Source organism: Salvelinus fontinalis, chromosome 18 (genome assembly GCF_029448725.1).
Source record: "Salvelinus fontinalis isolate EN_2023a chromosome 18, ASM2944872v1, whole genome shotgun sequence".
Taxonomy (NCBI): Eukaryota; Metazoa; Chordata; class Actinopteri; order Salmoniformes; family Salmonidae; genus Salvelinus; species Salvelinus fontinalis.
This window is the reverse complement of record NC_074682.1, coordinates 58,295,027-58,314,497: the sequence shown is the minus strand read 5'-3', so window position 1 is coordinate 58,314,497 and position 19,471 is coordinate 58,295,027. Positions and strand designations below refer to the sequence as shown.

The following is a 19,471-nucleotide window of genomic DNA, read 5'->3' as shown; positions in this document are numbered from 1 at the left end:
TAGTTAGTAGATGTAGATGTAGTTAGTAGATGTAGATGTAGTTAGTAGATGTAGTTAGTAGATGTAGATGTAGTTAGTAGATGTAGATAGTAGATGTAGTTAGTAGATGTAGTTAGTAGATGTAGTTAGTAGATGTAGATAGTAGATGTAGTTAGTAGATGTAGATAGTAGATGTAGTTTGTAGATGTAGTTTGTAGATGTAGTTAGTAGATGTAGATAGTAGATGTAGTTAGTATATGTAGATAGTAGATAGTAGATGTAGTTAGTAGATGTAGATGTAGTTTGTAGATGTAGTTAGTAGATGTAGATAGTAGATGTAGATGTAGATGTAGATAGTAGATGTAGTTAGTAGATGTAGTTAGTAGATGTAGTTAGTAGATGTAGATAGTAGATGTAGTTAGTAGATGTAGTTAGTAGATGTAGATGTAGTTAGTATATGTAGATAGTAGATGTAGATAGTAGATGTAGATAGTAGATGTAGATAGTATATGTAGATAGTAGATGTAGTTAGTAGATGTAGATAGTAGATGTAGATAGTAGATGTAGTTTGTAGATGTAGTTTGTAGATGTAGTTTGTAGATGTAGTTTGTAGATGTAGTTAGTAGATGTAGTTAGTAGATGTAGATGTAGTTAGTAGATGTAGATGTAGTTAGTAGATGTAGTTAGTAGATGTAGATGTAGTTAGTATATGTAGATAGTAGATGTAGATGTAGATGTAGATGTAGTTAGTAGATGTAGTTAGTAGATGTAGTTAGTATATGTAGTTAGTATATGTAGTTAGTATATGTAGTTAGTATATGTAGATAGTATATGTAGATAGTATATGTAGTTAGTAGATGTAATTTGTAGATGTAGATGTAGTTTGTAGATGTAGTTAGTAGATGTAGTTAGTATATGTAGTTAGTATATGTAGATAGTATATGAAGATAGTAGATGTAGTTAGTAGATGTAGATAGTAGATGTAGTTAGTAGATGTAGATGTAGTTAGTATATGTAGATATTAGATGTAGTTTGTAGATGTAGTTAGTAGATGTAGTTAGTAGATGTAGATGTAGTTAGTAGATGTAGATGTAGTTAGTAGATGTAGTTAGTAGATGTAGATGTAGTTAGTAGATGTAGATAGTATATGAAGATAGTAGATGTAGTTAGTAGATGTAGATAGTAGATGTAGTTAGTAGATGTAGATGTAGTTAGTATATGTAGATATTAGATGTAGTTTGTAGATGTAGTTAGTAGATGTAGTTAGTAGATGTAGATGTAGTTAGTAGATGTAGATGTAGTTAGTAGATGTAGTTAGTAGATGTAGATGTAGTTAGTAGATGTAGATAGTAGATGTAGTTAGTAGATGTAGTTAGTAGATGTAGTTAGTAGATGTAGATAGTAGATGTAGTTAGTAGATGTAGATAGTAGATGTAGTTTGTAGATGTAGTTTGTAGATGTAGTTAGTAGATGTAGATAGTAGATGTAGTTAGTATATGTAGATAGTAGATAGTAGATGTAGTTAGTAGATGTAGATGTAGTTTGTAGATGTAGTTAGTAGATGTAGATAGTAGATGTAGATGTAGATGTAGATAGTAGATGTAGTTAGTAGATGTAGTTAGTAGATGTAGTTAGTAGATGTAGATAGTAGATGTAGTTAGTAGATGTAGTTAGTAGATGTAGATAGTAGATGTAGATAGTAGATGTAGTTAGTAGATGTAGTTAGTAGATGTAGTTAGTAGATGTAGATAGTAGATGTAGTTTGTAGATGTAGTTTGTAGATGTAGTTTGTAGATGTAGTTAGTAGATGTAGATAGTAGATGTAGATGTAGATAGTAGATGTAGATGTAGTTAGTAGATGTAGATAGTAGATGTAGATGTAGTTAGTAGATGTAGTTAGTAGATGTAGTTAGTAGATGTAGTTGTAGTTAGTAGATGTAGATAGTAGATGTAGTTAGTAGATGTAGATGTAGATAGTATATATAGATAGTAGATGTAGATAGTAGATGTAGATAGTAGATGTAGATAGTAGATGTAGATGTAGATGTAGATAGTAGATGTAGATAGTAGATGTAGTTAGTAGATGTAGATAGTAGATGTAGTTAGTAGATGTAGATGTAGATGTAGTTAGTATATGTAGATATTAGATGTAGATAGTAGATAGTAGATGTAGTTAGTAGATGTAGATGTAGTTAGTATATGTAGATAGTAGATGTAGATAGTAGATGTAGATAGTAGATGTAGTTAGTAGATGTAGATAGTAGATGTAGTTTGTAGATGTAGTTTGTAGATGTAGTTAGTAGATGTAGATAGTAGATGTAGTTAGTATATGTAGATAGTAGATAGTAGATGTAGTTAGTAGATGTAGATGTAGTTTGTAGATGTAGTTAGTAGATGTAGATAGTAGATGTAGATGTAGATGTAGATAGTAGATGTAGTTAGTAGATGTAGTTAGTAGATGTAGTTAGTAGATGTAGATAGTAGATGTAGTTAGTGGATGTAGTTAGTAGATGTAGATAGTAGATGTAGATAGTAGATGTAGTTAGTAGATGTAGTTAGTAGATGTAGTTAGTAGATGTAGTTAGTAGATGTAGTTTGTAGATGTAGTTTGTAGATGTAGTTAGTAGATGTAGATAGTAGATGTAGATAGTAGATGTAGATAGTAGATGTAGATGTAGTTAGTAGATGTAGATAGTAGATGTAGATGTAGTTAGTAGATGTAGTTAGTAGATGTAGTTGTAGTTAGTAGATGTAGATAGTAGATGTAGTTAGTAGATGTAGATGTAGATAGTATATATAGATAGTAGATGTAGATAGTAGATGTAGATAGTAGATGTAGATAGTAGATGTAGATAGTAGATGTAGATAGTAGATGTAGTTAGTAGATGTAGATAGTAGATGTAGTTAGTAGATGTAGATAGTAGATGTAGTTAGTAGATGTAGATGTAGTTAGTATATGTAGATATTAGATGTAGATAGTAGATAGTAGATGTAGTTAGTAGATGTAGATGTAGTTAGTATATGTAGATAGTATATGTAGATAGTAGATGTAGATAGTAGATGTAGATAGTATATGTAGATAGTAGATGTAGATAGTAGATGTAGTTAGTAGATGTAGATAGTAGATGTAGATAGTAGATGTAGTTTGTAGATGTAGTTTGTAGATGTAGTTTGTAGATGTAGTTAGTAGATGTAGTTAGTAGATGTAGATGTAGTTAGTAGATGTAGATGTAGTTAGTAGATGTAGTTAGTAGATGTAGATGTAGTTAGTATATGTAGATAGTAGATGTAGATGTAGATGTAGATGTAGATGTAGTTAGTAGATGTAGTTAGTAGATGTAGTTAGTATATGTAGTTAGTATATGTAGTTAGTATATGTAGTTAGTATATGTAGTTAGTATATGTAGTTAGTATATGTAGATAGTATATGTAGATAGTATATGTAGATAGTATATGTAGTTAGTAGATGTAGTTTGTAGATGTAGATGTAGTTTGTAGATGTAGTTAGTAGATGTAGTTAGTATATGTAGTTAGTATATGTAGATAGTATATGAAGATAGTAGATGTAGTTAGTAGATGTAGATAGTAGATGTAGTTAGTAGATGTAGATGTAGTTAGTATATGTAGATATTAGATGTAGATAGTAGATGTAGATAGTAGATGTAGATAGTAGATGTAGACAGTAGATGTAGTTTGTAGATGTAGTTAGTAGATGTAGTTTGTAGATGTAGTTAGTAGATGTAGTTAGTAGATGTAGATGTAGTTAGTAGATGTAGATGTAGTTAGTAGATGTAGTTAGTAGATGTAGATGTAGTTAGTAGATGTAGATAGTAGATGTAGTTAGTAGATGTAGTTAGTAGATGTAGTTAGTAGATGTAGATAGTAGATGTAGTTAGTAGATGTAGATAGTAGATGTAGTTTGTAGATGTAGTTTGTAGATGTAGTTAGTAGATGTAGATAGTAGATGTAGTTAGTATATGTAGATAGTAGATAGTAGATGTAGTTAGTAGATGTAGATGTAGTTTGTAGATGTAGTTAGTAGATGTAGATAGTAGATGTAGATGTAGATGTAGATAGTAGATGTAGTTAGTAGATGTAGTTAGTAGATGTAGTTAGTAGATGTAGATAGTAGATGTAGTTAGTAGATGTAGTTAGTAGATGTAGATAGTAGATGTAGATAGTAGATGTAGTTAGTAGATGTAGTTAGTAGATGTAGTTAGTAGATGTAGATAGTAGATGTAGTTTGTAGATGTAGTTTGTAGATGTAGTTTGTAGATGTAGTTAGTAGATGTAGTTAGTATATGTAGATAGTAGATGTAGATAGTAGATGTAGTTAGTAGATGTAGATGTAGTTAGTAGATGTAGATGTAGTTAGTAGATGTATATGTAGTAAGTAGATGTATATGTAGTAAGTAGATAGTATATGTAGTTAGTAGATGTAGATAGTATATGTAGTTAGTAGATGTAGATAGTATATGTAGTTAGTAGATGTAGATAGTATATGTAGTTAGTAGATGTAGATAGTAGATGTAGTAAGTAGATGTAGATAGTAGATGTAGTTAGTAGATGTATATGTAGTTAGTAGATGTAGATAGTATATGTAGTTAGTAGATGTAGATAGTAGATGTAGATGTAGTTAGTAGATGTAGATGTAGTTAGTAGATGTATATGTAGTTAGTAGATGTATATGTAGTTAGTAGATGTATATGTAGTTAGTAGATGTAGATAGTAGATGTAGTTAGTAGATGTAGATTTAGTTAGTAGATGTAGATAGTAGATGTAGTTAGTAGATGTAGTTAGTAGATGTAGTTAGTAGATGTAGATAGTAGATGTAGTTTGTAGATGTAGTTTGTAGATGTAGTTAGTAGATGTAGATAGTAGATTTAGTTAGTATATGTAGATAGTAGATGTAGATAGTAGATGTAGTTAGTAGATGTAGATAGTAGATGTAGATGTAGATAGTAGATGTAGTTAGTAGATGTAGATGTGGTTAGTAGATGTAGTTAGTAGATGTAGATGTAGATGTAGATAGTAGATGTAGTTAGTAGATGTAGTTAGTAGATGTAGTTAGTAGATGTAGATTTTAGATGTAGTTAGTAGATGTAGTTAGTAGATGTAGTTAGTAGATGTAGTTAGTAGATGTAGTTAGTAGATGTAGTTTGTAGATGTAGATAGTAGATGTAGATAGTAGATGTAGTTAGTAGATGTAGATGTAGTTAGTATATGTAGATAGTAGATGTAGATAGTATATGTAGTTAGTAGATGTAGTTAGTAGATGTAGTTAGTAGATGTAGTTAGTAGATGTAGATGTAGTTAGTAGATGTAGATAGTAGATGTAGTTAGTAGATGTAGTTAGTAGATGTAGATAGTAGATGTAGATAGTAGATCTAGTTAGTAGATGTAGTTAGTAGATGTAGTTAGTAGATGTAGATAGTAGATGTAGTTTGTAGATGTAGTTTGTAGATGTAGTTTGTAGATGTAGATAGTAGATGTAGTTAGTAGATGTAGATAGTAGATGTAGATAGTAGATGTAGATAGTAGATGTAGATAGTAGATGTAGATGTAGTTTGTAGATGTAGTTAGTAGATGTAGATAGTAGATGTAGATGTAGATAGTAGATGTAGTTAGTAGATGTAGTTAGTAGATGTAGTTAGTAGATGTAGATAGTAGATGTAGATAGTAGATGTAGTTAGTAGATGTAGTTAGTAGATGTAGTTAGTAGATGTAGTTAGTAGATGTAGTTAGTAGATGTAGTTAGTAGATGTAGTTAGTAGATGTAGATAGTAGATGTAGTTTGTAGATGTAGTTTGTAGATGTAGATAGTAGATGTAGATAGTAGATGTAGTTAGTATATGTAGATAGTAGATGTAGATAGTAGATGTAGTTAGTAGACGTAGATGTAGTTAGTAGATGTATATGTAGTTAGTAGATGTATATGTAGTTAGTAGATGTATATGTAGTTAGTAGATGTAGATGTTGTTAGTAGATGTATATGTAGTTAGTAGATGTAGATGTAGATAGTAGATGTAGTTAGTAGATAGTAGATGTAGTTAGTAGATGTAGATGTAGTTAGTAGATGTAGTTAGTAGATGTAGTTAGTAGATGTAGTTAGTAGATGTAGATAGTAGATGTATATGTAGTTAGTAGATGTAGTTAGTTGATGTATATGTAGTTAGTAGATGTATATGTAGTTAGTAGATGTAGATAGTATATGTAGTTAGTAGATGTATATGTAGTTAGTAGATGTATATGTAGTTAGTAGATGTAGTTAGTAGATGTATATGTAGTTAGTAGATGTATATGTAGTTAGTAGATGTATATGTAGTTAGTAGATGTAGTTAGTAGATGTATATGTAGTTAGTAGATGTAGATAGTATATGTAGTTAGTAGATAGTATATGTAGTTAGTAGATGTATATGTAGTTAGTAGATGTATATGTAGTTAGTAGATGTAGATGTAGTTAGTAGATTTAGATGTAGTTAGTAGATGTATATGTAGTTAGTAGATGTATATGTAGATAGTAGATGTAGTTAGTAGATGTAGATAGTATATGTAGTTAGTAGATGTATATGTAGTTAGTAGATGTAGATAGTATATGTAGTTAGTAGATGTAGATAGTATATGTAGATAGTAGATGTAGATAGTAGATGTAGATAGTATATGTAGTTAGTAGATTTATATGTAGTTAGTAGATGTAGATAGTATATGTAGATAGTAGATGTAGATAGTATATGTAGATAGTAGATGTAGATAGTATATGTAGATAGTAGATGTAGATAGTATATGTAGTTAGTAGATGTAGATAGTAGATGTAGTTAGTAGATGTATATGTAGTTAGTAGATGTATATGTAGTTAGTAGATGTATATGTAGTTAGTAGATGTAGATAGTAGATGTAGATAGTAGATTTAGATAGTATATGTAGATAGTAGATGTAGGTAGTAGATGTAGTTAGTAGATGTAGTTAGTAGATGTAGTTAGTAGATGTAGTTAGTAGATGTAGATAGTAGATGTAGTTAGTAGATGTAGTTAGTAGATGTAGTTAGTAGATGTAGATAGTATATATAGTTAGTAGATGTAGATAGTAGATGTAGATAGTAGATGTAGTTAGTAGATGTAGATGTAGTTAGTAGATGTATATGTAGTTAGTAGATGTATATGTATATGTAGTTAGTAGATGTAGTTAGTAGATGTATATGTAGTTAGTAGATGTAGTTAGTAGATGTAGATGTAGATAGTAGATGTATATGTAGTTAGTAGATGTATATGTAGATAGTAGATGTAGTTAGTAGATGTATATGTAGTTAGTAGATGTAGATAGTATATGTAGTTAGTAGATGTAGATAGTATATGTAGTTAGTAGATGTATATGTAGTTAGTAGATGTAGATAGTATATGTAGTTAGTAGATGTATATGTAGTTAGTAGATGTATATGTAGTTAGTAGATGTATATGTAGTTAGTAGATGTAGATAGTATATGTAGTTAGTAGATGTATATGTAGTTAGTAGATGTATATGTAGTTAGTAGATGTATATGTAGTTAGTAGATGTATATGTAGTTAGTAGATGTATATGTAGTTAGTAGATGTATATGTAGTTAGTAGATGTATATGTAGTTAGTAGATGTATATGTAGATAGTAGATGTAGTTAGTAGATGTAGATAGTATATGTAGATAGTAGATGTAGATGTATATGTAGTTAGTAGATGTATATGTAGTTAGTAGATGTATATGTAGATAGTAGATGTAGTTAGTAGATGTAGTTAGTATATGTATATGTAGTTAGTAGATGTAGATAGTATATGTAGTTAGTATATGTAGATAGTAGATGTAGATAGTATATGTAGTTAGTAGATGTAGATAGTAGATGTAGTTAGTAGATGTAGTTAGTATATGTATATGTAGTTAGTAGATGTAGATAGTATATATAGTTAGTAGATGTAGTTAGTATATGTATATGTAGTTAGTAGATGTAGATAGTAGATGTAGATAGTAGATGTAGATAGTAGATGTAGTTAGTAGATGTAGATAGTAGATGTAGATAGTAGATGTAGTTAGTAGATGTAGTTAGTAGATGTAGATAGTATATATAGTTAGTAGATGTAGATGTAGATAGTAGATGTAGATAGTATATATAGTTAGTAGATGTAGATAGTATATATAGATAGTAGATGTAGATAGTAGATGTAGATAGTATATATAGTTAGTAGATGTAGATAGTAGATGTAGATAGTAGATGTAGATAGTAGATGTAGATAGTAGATGTAGATAGTATATATAGTTAGTATATGTAGTTAGTATATGTATATGTAGTTAGTAGATGTAGATAGTATATGTAGTTAGTAGATGTAGATAGTATTTGTAGTTAGTAGATGTATATATAGTTAGTAGATGTATAAAGATAAACATAAACATCTTGTGAATCCAGCCAACATGTCCGAATTTTAAATGTTTTACAGCGAAAACACCACGTATATTTATGTTAGCTCACCACCAAATACAAAAAAGCACAGACATTTCTTTCACAGCACAGGTAGCTTGCACAAAACCCCCAAATAGAGATAGAATTAGTCACTAACCAAGAAACAACTTCATCAGATGACAGTCTTATAACATGTTATACAATAAATCTATGTTTTGTTCGAAAAATGTGCATATTTCAGGTATAAATCATAGTTTTACATTGCAGCTACAATCACAAATATCACCAAAGCAGCTAGAATAACTACAGAGAGCAACGTGAAATACCTAAATACTCATCATAAAACATTTATGAAAAATACACGGTGTACAGCAAATGAAAGACAAACATCTTGTGAATCCAGCCAATATTTCAGATTTTTTAATAAGTGTTTTACAGCGAAAACACAATATAGCATTATATTAGCTTACTACAATAGCCAACCACACATCCGCATTCATTCACCGCAAAGGTAGCAATCGCAAAAAACAGCAAAAGATATAAATTTATTCACTAACCTTGACAAACTTCATCAGATGACAGTCCTATAACATCATATTACACAATACATATATGTTTTGTTCTGCAAATGTGCATATTTAGCGGTACAAATCGTGGTTTTACAATGTGAATACGTAGTCAAAATGCACAAAATTGTCCGGAGATATCTTGGACAGTCACCTAATCTAATCAAAAAACTCATCATAAACTTTACTAAAAAATACATGTTGTACAGCAAATTAAAGATACACTAGTTCTTAATGCAACCGCTGTGTTAGATTTTTAAAAATAACTTTAGTACAACATACAGCTTACGTTATAGCGAGACAGCGTCCAAAATAAGGGCGGAAAATATGACTAAACATTTTCAACAGAAATACGAAATAACATCATAAATGGTTCCTACTTTTGATGAGCTTCCATCAGAATGTTGTACAAGGGGTCCTTTGTCCAGAATAATTGTTGTTTGGTTGTAGAATGTCCTCTTCTCCTGTCGAATTAGCAACCAAAGCTAGCCATGTGGCGCAAACGTGCCCAACTTCACATGACGCAAAGAAAAGAAAATTAAACGTTCAATAAACTGATATAACTCGGTTTAAAATAACTACTTTATGATGTTTTTATTACATATATCAAATAAAATCAGAGCCGGAGATATCTAACGTCTATACTGAAAGCTTTTCAGAACGCAACCTGGGGTTCCTTCTCGCGCCTTCCAAGACAATGAAAATTCCAAACACGTCATTCCAAAAGCTCTTGTTCGGGCCTCAGATCAAGCTAGACACCCCATTCCACTTCTCACTGCCTGTTGACATCTAGTGGAAGGCGTATGCAGTGCATGTAGATAGATTAGATAGATTAGATTTCAGGCAAATTAATAGGAAGGCCCTGGAACAGAACCTCGATTTCAGATTTTTCACTTCCTGTCAGGAAGTTTGCTGCAAAATGAGTTCTGTTTTACTCACAGATATAATCAAACGGTTTTAGAAACTAGAGAGTGTTTTCTATCCAATAGTAATAATCATATGCATATTGTACGAGCAAGAATTGAGTACGAGGCCGTTTAAATTGGGCACGATTTTTTCCCAAAGTGAAAATAGCGCCCCCTATCCCAAAGAAGTTTTAATAACCCTGTGTGTTCCTGTAGGATTCTCCCCTGAAGGCGGTCCAGATGCTGTGGGTGAACTTGATAATGGACACCTTTGCGTCCCTGGCCCTGGCGACCGAGCCCCCCACCGAGGCCCTGCTGATGAGGAAGCCGTACGGCCGCAACAAACCGCTGATCTCCAGCACCATGACCAAGAACATCCTGGGACACGGCATCTACCAGCTGGTCATCATATTCTCCCTGCTGTTCGTCGGTAAGGGATTCTTTCTTTTTAAAGTCCTCTCCTATTTGTTGTTTATTGGATAAAGAGAGGAAAGATAGCTGAAATATCGTCTCAGACTGCTAGACCACCCTTGGCCACAGTCGGTATGTCATTAAAGTGTACTGTCCTCCTGGCTAGCATTGATGTTGTAAAACACCTTGGTTTTTTTAAAGGGGAAGTTCAGGATTTTACAACTTGATGTTAGATGGTTCCTCTCTGTAAAACTAGTCTATGAGTTATGAGAAACTGTAATACGTGGTACAGTTTTCTTTAAACAGACACTACAAACGTTAGCTAACTTTAGCCACCTCTAGCTCCAAATCAATGGGAGTGATAGGTGAGGAGTTCTTTGACATCAACAAGATGATATCTCTCTCTCTCTCTCTCTCTCTCTCTCTCTCTCTCTCTCTCTCTCTCTCTCTCTCTCTCTCTCTCTCAGGTGAGCAGATATTTGACATAGACAGTGGTCGTCACGCTCCGCTCCACTCCCCTCCGTCAGAACACTACACCATCATTTTCAACACCTTCGTCCTCATGCAGCTTTTCAACGAGATCAACGCCAGGAAGATCCACGGAGAGAGGAACGTCTTTGACGGAATATTCAGGAACCCCATCTTCTGTTCCATCGTCTTTGGAACATTCGCCATCCAGGTAGGAACCTTTACCATCCAGGTAGGAACCTTTGCCATCCAGGTAGGAACTTTTACCATCCAGGTAGGAACCTTTACCATACAGGTAGGAACCTTTACCATCCAGGAAGAACCTTTACCATCCAGGTAGGAACCTTTACCATCCAGGTAGGAACTTTTACCATCCAGGTAGGAACCTTTACCATCCAGGTAAGAACCTTTACCATCCAGGTAGGAACCTTTGCCATCCAGGTAGGAACCTTTGCCATCCAGGTAGGAACCTTTACCATCCAGGTAGGAACGTTTGCCATCCAGGTAGGAACCTTTACCATCCAGGAAGGAACCTATACAATCCAGGTAGGAACCTTTACCATCCAGGTAGGAACCTTTACCATCCAGGAAGGAACCTATACCATCCAGGTAGGAACCTTTACCATCCAGGAAGGAACCTATACCATCCAGGTAGGAACCTTTGCCATCCAGGTAGGAACCTATACCATCCAGGTAGGAACTTTACCATCCAGGAAGGAACCTTTGCCATCCAGGTAGGAACCTATACCATCCAGGTAGGAACCTTTACCATCCAGGTAGGAACCTTTACCATCCAGGTAGGAACATTCGCCATCCAGGTAGGAACCTATACCATCCAGGAAGGAACCTTTACCATCCAGGAAGGAACCTTTACCATCCAGGTAGGAACCTTTACCATCCAGGAAGGAACCTTTACCATCCAGGTAGGAACCTATACCATCCAGGAAGGAACCTTTACCATCCAGGTAGGAACCTTTACCATCCAGGAAGAACCTTTACCATCCAGGTAGGAACCTTTACCATCCAGGTAGGAACTTTTACCATCCAGGTAGGAACCTTTACCATCCAGGTAGGAACCTTTGCCATCCAGGAAGTACCTTTACCATCCAGGTAGGAACCTTTACCATCCAGGTAGGAACTTTTACCATCCAGGTAGGAACCTTTACCATCCAGGTAGGAACCTTTACCATCCAGGTAGGAACCTTTGCCATCCAGGTAGGAACCTTTGCCATCCAGGTAGGAACCTTTACCATCCAGGTAGGAACGTTTGCCATCCAGGTAGGAACCTTTACCATCCAGGAAGGAACCTATACCATCCAGGTAGGAACCTTTACCATCCAGGTAGGATCCTATACCATCCAGGTAGAACCTATACCATCCAGGTAGATCCTATACCATCCAGGAAGGAACCTATACCATCCAGGTAGGAACCTTTGCCATCCAGGTAGGAACCTTTACCATCCAGGTAGGAACCTTTACCATCCAGGTAGGAACCTATACCATCCAGGTAGGAACTTTACCATCCAGGAAGGAACCTTTGCCATCCAGGTAGGAACTTTTACCATCCAGGTAGGAATTTTACCATCCAGGAAGGAACCTTTGCCATCCAGGTAGGAACCTATACCATCCAGGTAGGAACCTTTACCATCCAGGTAGGATCATTCGCCATCCAGGTAGGAACCTATACCATCCAGGTAGGAACCTTTACCATCCAGGTAGGAACATTCGCCATCCAGGTAGGAACCTATACCATCCAGGAAGGAACCTTTGCCATCCAGGTAGGAACCTTTGCCATCCAGGTAGGAACCTTTGCCATCCAGGTAGGAACCTTTACCATCCAGGTAGGAACCTTTACCATCCAGGTAGAAACCTTTGCCATCCAGGTAGGAACCTATACCATCCAGGAAGGAACCTATACCATCCAGGTAGGAACTTTTACCATCCAGATAGGAACTTTTACCATCCAGGTAGGAACCTTTGCCATCCAGGTAGGAACCTATACCATCCAGGAAGGAACCTATACCATCCAGGTAGAAACTTTTACCATCCAGGTAGGAACTTTTACCATCCAGGTAGGAACCTATACCATCCAGGTAGGAACTTTTACCATCCAGGTAGGAACCTTTGCCATCCAGGTAGGAACCTATACCATCCAGGAAGGAATCTATACCATCCAGGTAGGAACTTTTACCATCCAGGTAGGAACTTTTACCATCCAGGTAGGAACCTTTGCCATCCAGGTAGGAACCTATACCATCCAGGAAGGAACCTATACCATCCAGGTAGGAACTTTTACCATCCAGATAGGATCCTATACCATCCAGGTAGGAACCTTTACCATCCAGGTAGGAACCTATACCATCCAGGTAGGAACTTTTACCATCCAGGTAGGAACTTTTACCATCCAGGTAGGAACCTATACCATCCAGGAAGGATCCTATACCATCCAGGTAGAAACCTTTGCCATCCAGATAGGATCCTATACCATCCAGGAAGGAACCTATACCATCCAGGTAGGAACTTTTACCATCCAGGTAGGAACTTTTACCATCCAGGTAGGAACCTATACCATCCAGGTAGGAACTTTTACCATCCAGGTAGGAACTTTTACCATCCAGGTAGGAACCTTTGCCATCCAGGTAGGAACCTTTACCATCCAGGTAGGAACTTTTACCATCCAGGTAGGAACCTTTACCATCCAGGTAGGAACCTTTACCATCCAGGAAGGAACCTTTACCATCCAGGAAGGAACCTTTACCATCCAGGAAGGAACCTTTACCATCCAGGTAGGAACCTTTACCATCCAGGTAGGAACCTTTACCATCCAGGTAGGAACCTTTACCATCCAGGAAGGAACCTTTGCCATCCAGGTAGGAACCTTTACCATCCAGGTAGGAACCTTTACCATCCAGGAAGGAACCTTTACCATCCAGGTAGGAACCTATACCATCCAGGTAGGAACCTATACCATCCAGGTAGGAACCTATACCATCCAGGTAGGAACCTATACCATCCAGGTAGAACCTATACCATCCAGGAAGGAACCTTTACCATCCAGGTAGGAACCTATACCATCCAGGTAGGAACCTATACCATCCAGGAAGAACCTATACCATCCAGGAAGAACCTTTACCATCCAGGTAGGAACCTTTGTCATTCAGGTAGGAACCTCTGCCATCCAGGAATGAACCTTTGCCATTCAGGTAGGAACCTTTACCATCCAGGAAGGAACCTTTACCATCCAGGTAGCATCCTTTGCCATCCAGGTAGGAACCTTTGCCATTCAGGTAGGAACCTTTACCATCCAGGAAGAACCTTTACCATCCAGGTAGGAACCTATACCATCAAGGTAGGAATCTATACCATCCAGGTAGGAACCTATACCATCCAGGTAGGAACCTATACCATCCAGGTAGGAACTTTTACCATCCAGGTAGGAACTTTTACCATCCAGGTAGGAACCTATACCATCCAGGTAGGAACCTTTGCCATCCAGGTAGGAACCTATACCATCCAGGTAGAACCTATACCATCCAGGAAGGAACCTTTACCATCCAGGTAGGAACCTTTGCCATCCAGGTAGGAACCTATACCATCCAGGAAGAACCTATACCATCCAGGAAGAACCTTTACCATCCAGGTAGGAACCTTTGTCATTCAGGTAGGAACCTCTGCCATCCAGGAATGAACCTTTGCCATTCAGGTAGGAACCTTTACCATCCAGGTAGCATCCTTTGCCATCCAGGTAGGAACCTTTGCCATTCAGGTAGGAACATTTACCATCCAGGAAGGAACCTTTGCCATCCAGGAAGGAACCTTTACCATCCAGGAAGGAACCTTTACCATCCAGGTAGAATCCTTTGCCATCCAGGAAGGAACCTTTGTCATTCAGGTAGGAACTTTACCATCCAGGAAGGAACCTTTGCCATTCAGGTAGGAACCTTTACCATCCAGGAAGAACCTTTACCATCCAGGTAGGAACCTATACCATCAAGGTAGGAACCTATACCATCCAGGTAGGAACCTATACCATCCAGGTAGGAACCTATACCATCCAGGTAGGAACCTTTACCATCCAGGTAGGAACTTTTACCATCCAGGTAGGAACCTATACCATCCAGGTAGGAACCTTTGCCATCCAGGTAGGAAACTATACCATCCAGGAAGGAACCTTCGACATTCCAGGTAGGAACCTTTGCCATCCAGGTAGCATCCTTTGACATTCCAGGTAGCATCCTTCGACATTCCAGGTAGGAACCTTCGCCAATCCAGGTAGGAACCTTCGCCAATCCAGGTAGGAACCTTCGACATTCCAGGTAGAAACCTTCGCCAATCCAGGTAGGAACCTTCGCCAATCCAGGTAGCATCCTTCGCCATTCCAGGTAGGAACCTTCGCCAATCCAGGTAGCATCCTTCGCCATTCCAGGTAGCATCCTTCGCCATTCCAGGTAGCATCCTTCGCCATTCCAGGTAGGAACCTTCGCCATTCCAGGTAGAATCCTTCGCCATTCCAGGTAGGCACCTTCGCCATTCCAGGTAGCATCCTTCGCCATTCCAAGTAGGAACCTTCGCCAATCCAGGTAGGTTGTGTGTACGTTGTGAGGTATCGTTTCATATATATTACATATTACAGGTTCCTATCTGTGTGTTTACAGATTGTGATCGTGCAGTTTGGAGGGAAGCCGTTCAGTTGTACTCCTCTGGATTTGGAAAAGTGGGGATGGTGCACCTTCCTTGGTCTAGGAGAGTTGGTCTGGGGACAGGTAAACATACCTTTACATACCTGGGTCTAGGAGAGTTGGTCTGGGGACAGGTAAACATACCTTTACATACCTGCGTCTAGGAGAGTTGGTCTGGGGACAGGTAAACATACCTTTGCATACCTGGGTCTAGGAGAGTTGGTCTGGGGACAGGTAAACATGCCTTTACATACCTGGGTCTAGGAGAGTTGGTCTGGGGACAGGTAAACATGCCTTTACATACCTGGGTCTAGGAGAGTTGGTCTGGGGACAGGTAAACATACCTTTACATACCTGGGTCTAGGAGAGTTGGTCTGGGGACAGGTAAACATACCTTTACATACCTGGGTCTAGGAGAGTTGGTCTGGGGACAGGTAAACATACCTTTACATACCTGCGTCTAGGAGAGTTGGTCTGGGGACAGGTAAACATACCTTTACATACCTGGGTCTAGGAGAGTTGGTCTGGGGACAGGTAAACAAACCTTTACATACCTGGGTCTAGGAGAGTTGGTCTGGGGACAGGTAAACATACCTTTACATACCTGGGTCTAGGAGAGTTGGTCTGGGGACAGGTAAACATACCTTTACATACCTGGGTCTAGGAGAGTTGGTCTGGGGACAGGTAAAGAAACCTTTACATACCTGGACGCACCTTGACATACTTTGACATACGTTGAAATGCCTATAAACATACGTTGACATATGTTGACATGCCTATAAACATACCTTGACATATGTTGACATGCCTATAAACATACCCTTGACATACGTTGACATGCCTATAAACATACCCTTGACATATGTTGACATGCCTATAAACATACCTTGACATACCTCTACATACTCTTAAAACAAAAACTTACAAATTATATTATGTTTTTATTAAAGAAACCTGAACAGATTATGTATTCTTATATCGCTGAGTTCTTTCAGTTCCTTCTAAAAAAAAACGTGAAGAATCAGCTCACATTTTCACCTCTGTTTGGGAGAGAATCATGTCCATCTCTCCCTTTGTTTCCCCCTCCCTGTGCCTCCCCCTCCCTGTGCCTCCCCCTCCCTTTGTTTCTCCCTCCCTGTGCCTCCCCCTCCCTTTGTTTCCCCCTCCCTTTGTTTCCCCCTCCCTGTGCCTCCCCCTCCCTGTGCCTCCCCCTCCCTGTGCCTCCCTTCTCCCTGTGTTTCCGCCTCCCCCTCCCTTTGTTTCCCCCTCCCTGTGCCTCCCTTCTCGCTTTGTTTCCCCCTCCCTGTGCCTCCCCCACCCTGTGCCTCCTCCTCCCTGTGCCTCCCCCTCCCTGTGCCTCCCCCTCCCTGTGCTTCCCCCTCCCTGTGCCTCCTCCTCCCTGTGCCTCCCCCTCCCTGTGCCTCCCTTCTCCCTGTGTTTCCCCCTCCCTGTGCCTCCCCCTCCCTGTGCCTCCCCCTCCCTGTGCCTCCCCCTCCCTGTGTCTCCCCCTCCCTGTGCCTCCCTTCTCCCTTTGTTTCCCCCTCCCTGTGCCTCCCTTCTCCCTGTGCCTCCCCCTCCCTGTGCCTCCCCCTCCCTGTGTTTCCCCCTCCCTGTGCCTCACCCTCCCTTTGCCTCCCTTCTCGCTTTGTTTCCCCCTCCCTGTGCCTCCCTTCTCCCTTTGTTTCCCCCTCCCTGTGCCTCCCTTCTCCCTGTGCCTCCCCCTCCCTGTGTCTCGCCCTCCCTGTGTTTTCCCCTCCCTGTGCCTCCCCCTCCCTTTGTTTCCCCCTCCCTGTGCCTCCCCCTCCCTTTGTTTTCCCCTCCCTGTGCCTCCCCCTCCCTTTGTTTTCCCCTCCCTGTGCCTCCCCCTCCATGTGCCTCCCCCTCCCTGTGCCTCCCCCTCCCTGTGCCTCCCCCTCCCTGTGCCTCCCCCTCCCTGTGTTTCCCCCTCCCTGTGCCTCCTCCTCCCTTTGTTTCCCCCTCCCTGTGCCTCCCTTCTCGCTTTGTTTCCCCCTCCCTGTGCCTCCCCTCCCTTTGTTTCCCCCTCCCTGTGCCTCCCCCTCCCTGTGTTTCCCCCTCCCTGTGCCTCCCCCTCCCTTTGTTTCCCCCTCCCTGTGCCTCCCCCTCCCTGTGTTTCCCCCTCCCTGTGCCTCCCCCTCCCTTTGTTTCCCCCTCCCTGTGCCTCCCCCTCCTTTTGTTTCCCCCTCCCTGTGCCTCCCCCTCCCTGTGTTTCCCCCCCCTGTGCCTCCCCCTCCCTGTGTTTCCCCATCCCTGTGTTTCCCCCCTCCCTGTGCCTCCCCCTCCCTTTGTTTCCCCCTCCCTGTGCCTCCCCTCCCTTTGTGCCCCCCTCCCTGTGCCTCCCCCTCCCTTTGTTTCCCCCTCCCTGTGCCTCCCCTCCCTTTGTTTTCCCCTCCCTGTGTTTCCCCATCCCTGTGCTTCCCCCTCCCTGTGCCTCCCTTCTCGCTTTGTTTCCCCCTACCTGTGCCTCCTCCTCCCTTTGTTTCCCCCTCCCTGTGCCTCCCCCTCCCTGTGCCTCCCTTCTCCCTGTGTTTCCCCCTCCCTGTGCCTCACCCTCCCTGTGCCTCCCTTCTCGCTTTGTTTCCCCCTCCCTGTGCCTCCCTTCTCGCTTTGTTTCCCCCTCCCTGTGCCTCCCTTCTCCCTGTGCCTCCCCCTCCCTGTGCCTCGCCCTCTCTGTGTTTTCCCCTCCCTGTGCCTCCCCCTCCCTTTGTTTCCCCCTCCCTGTGCCTCCCCCTCCCTTTGTTTTCCCCTCCCTGTGCCTCCCCCTCCCTTTGTTTTCCCCTCCCTGTGCCTCCCCCTCCCTGTGCCTCCCCCTCCCTGTGCCTCCCCCTCCCTGTGCCTCCCCCTCCCTGTGTTTCCCCCTCCCTGTGCCTCCTCCTCCCTTTGTTTCCCCCTCCCTGTGCCTCCCTTCTCGCTTTGTTTCCCCCTCCCTGTGCCTCCCCTCCCTTTGTTTCCCCCTCCCTGTGCCTCCCCCTCCCTGTGTTTCCCCCTCCCTGTGCCTCCCCCTCCCTTTGTTTCCCCCTCCCTGTGCCTCCCCCTCCCTTTGTTTCCCCCTCCCTGTGCCTCCCCCTCCCTGTGTTTCCCCCCCCTGTGCCTCCCCCTCCCTGTGTTTCCCCATCCCTGTGTTTCCCCCCTCCCTGTGCCTCCCCCTCCCTTTGTTTCCCCCTCCCTGTGCCTCCCCTCCCTTTGTGCCCCCCTCCCTGTGCCTCCCCCTCCCTTTGTTTCCCCCTCCCTGTGCCTCCCCTCCCTTTGTTTCCCCCTCCCTGTGTTTCCCCATCCCTGTGCTTCCCCCTCCCTGTGCCTCCCTTCTCCCTTTGTTTCCCCCTACCTGTGCCTCCTCCTCCCTTTGTTTCCCCCTCCCTGTGCCTCCCCCTCCCTGTGCCTCCCTTCTCCCTGTGTTTCCCCCTCCCTGTGTTTCCCCTCCCTGTGCCTCCCTTCTCCCTTTGTTCCCCGCTCCCTGTGCCTCCCCCTCCCTGTGCCTCCCCCTCCCTGTGCCTCCCTTCTCGCTTTGTTTCCCCCTCCCTGTGCCTCCCTTCTCGCTTTGTCTCCCCCTCCCTGTGCCTCCCCCTCCCTGTGCCTCCCCCTCCCTGTGCCTCCCGCTCCCTGTGCCTCCCTTCTCCCTGTGTTTCCCCCTCCCTGTGCCTCCCCCTCCCTGTGCCTCCCCCTCCCTGTGCCTCCCTTCTCGCTTTGTTTCCCCCTCCCTGTGCCTCCCTTCTCACTTTGTTTCCCCTTCCCTGTGCCTCCCCCTCCCTGTGCCTCCCCCTCCCTGTGCCTCCCCCTACCTGTGCCTCCTCCTCCCTTTGTTTCCCCCTCCCTGTGCCTCCCCCTCCCTTTGTTTCCCCCTCCCTGTGCCTCCCCCTCCCTTTGTTTCCCCCTCCCTGTGCCTCCTCCTCCCTTTGTTTCCCCCTCCCTGTGCCTCTCCCTCCCTTTGTTTCCCCCTCCCTGTCCCTCCCCCTCCCTGTGCCTCTCCCTCCCTTTGTTTCCCCCTCCCTGTCCCTCCTCCTCCCTGTGCCTCCCCCTCCCTGT

At 41.1% G+C, this 19,471-nt stretch overlaps 1 protein-coding gene across 6 annotated transcripts in view; it reads left to right on the top strand.

The window, feature by feature from the left end:
• Positions 1–19,471, top strand: part of atp2b2 (ATPase plasma membrane Ca2+ transporting 2) — a gene marked incomplete at its 5' end in the record, with an annotated part of 233,873 nt that overhangs the window by 191,384 nt on the left and 23,018 nt on the right. For all 6 annotated transcript variants that reach the window (XM_055869918.1, XM_055869921.1, XM_055869917.1 and 3 more), the window contains 3 exon segments: positions 10,089–10,302; positions 10,751–10,962; positions 15,407–15,514. In XM_055869918.1, the coding sequence (XP_055725893.1) occupies positions 10,089–10,302; positions 10,751–10,962; positions 15,407–15,514 (534 nt within the window).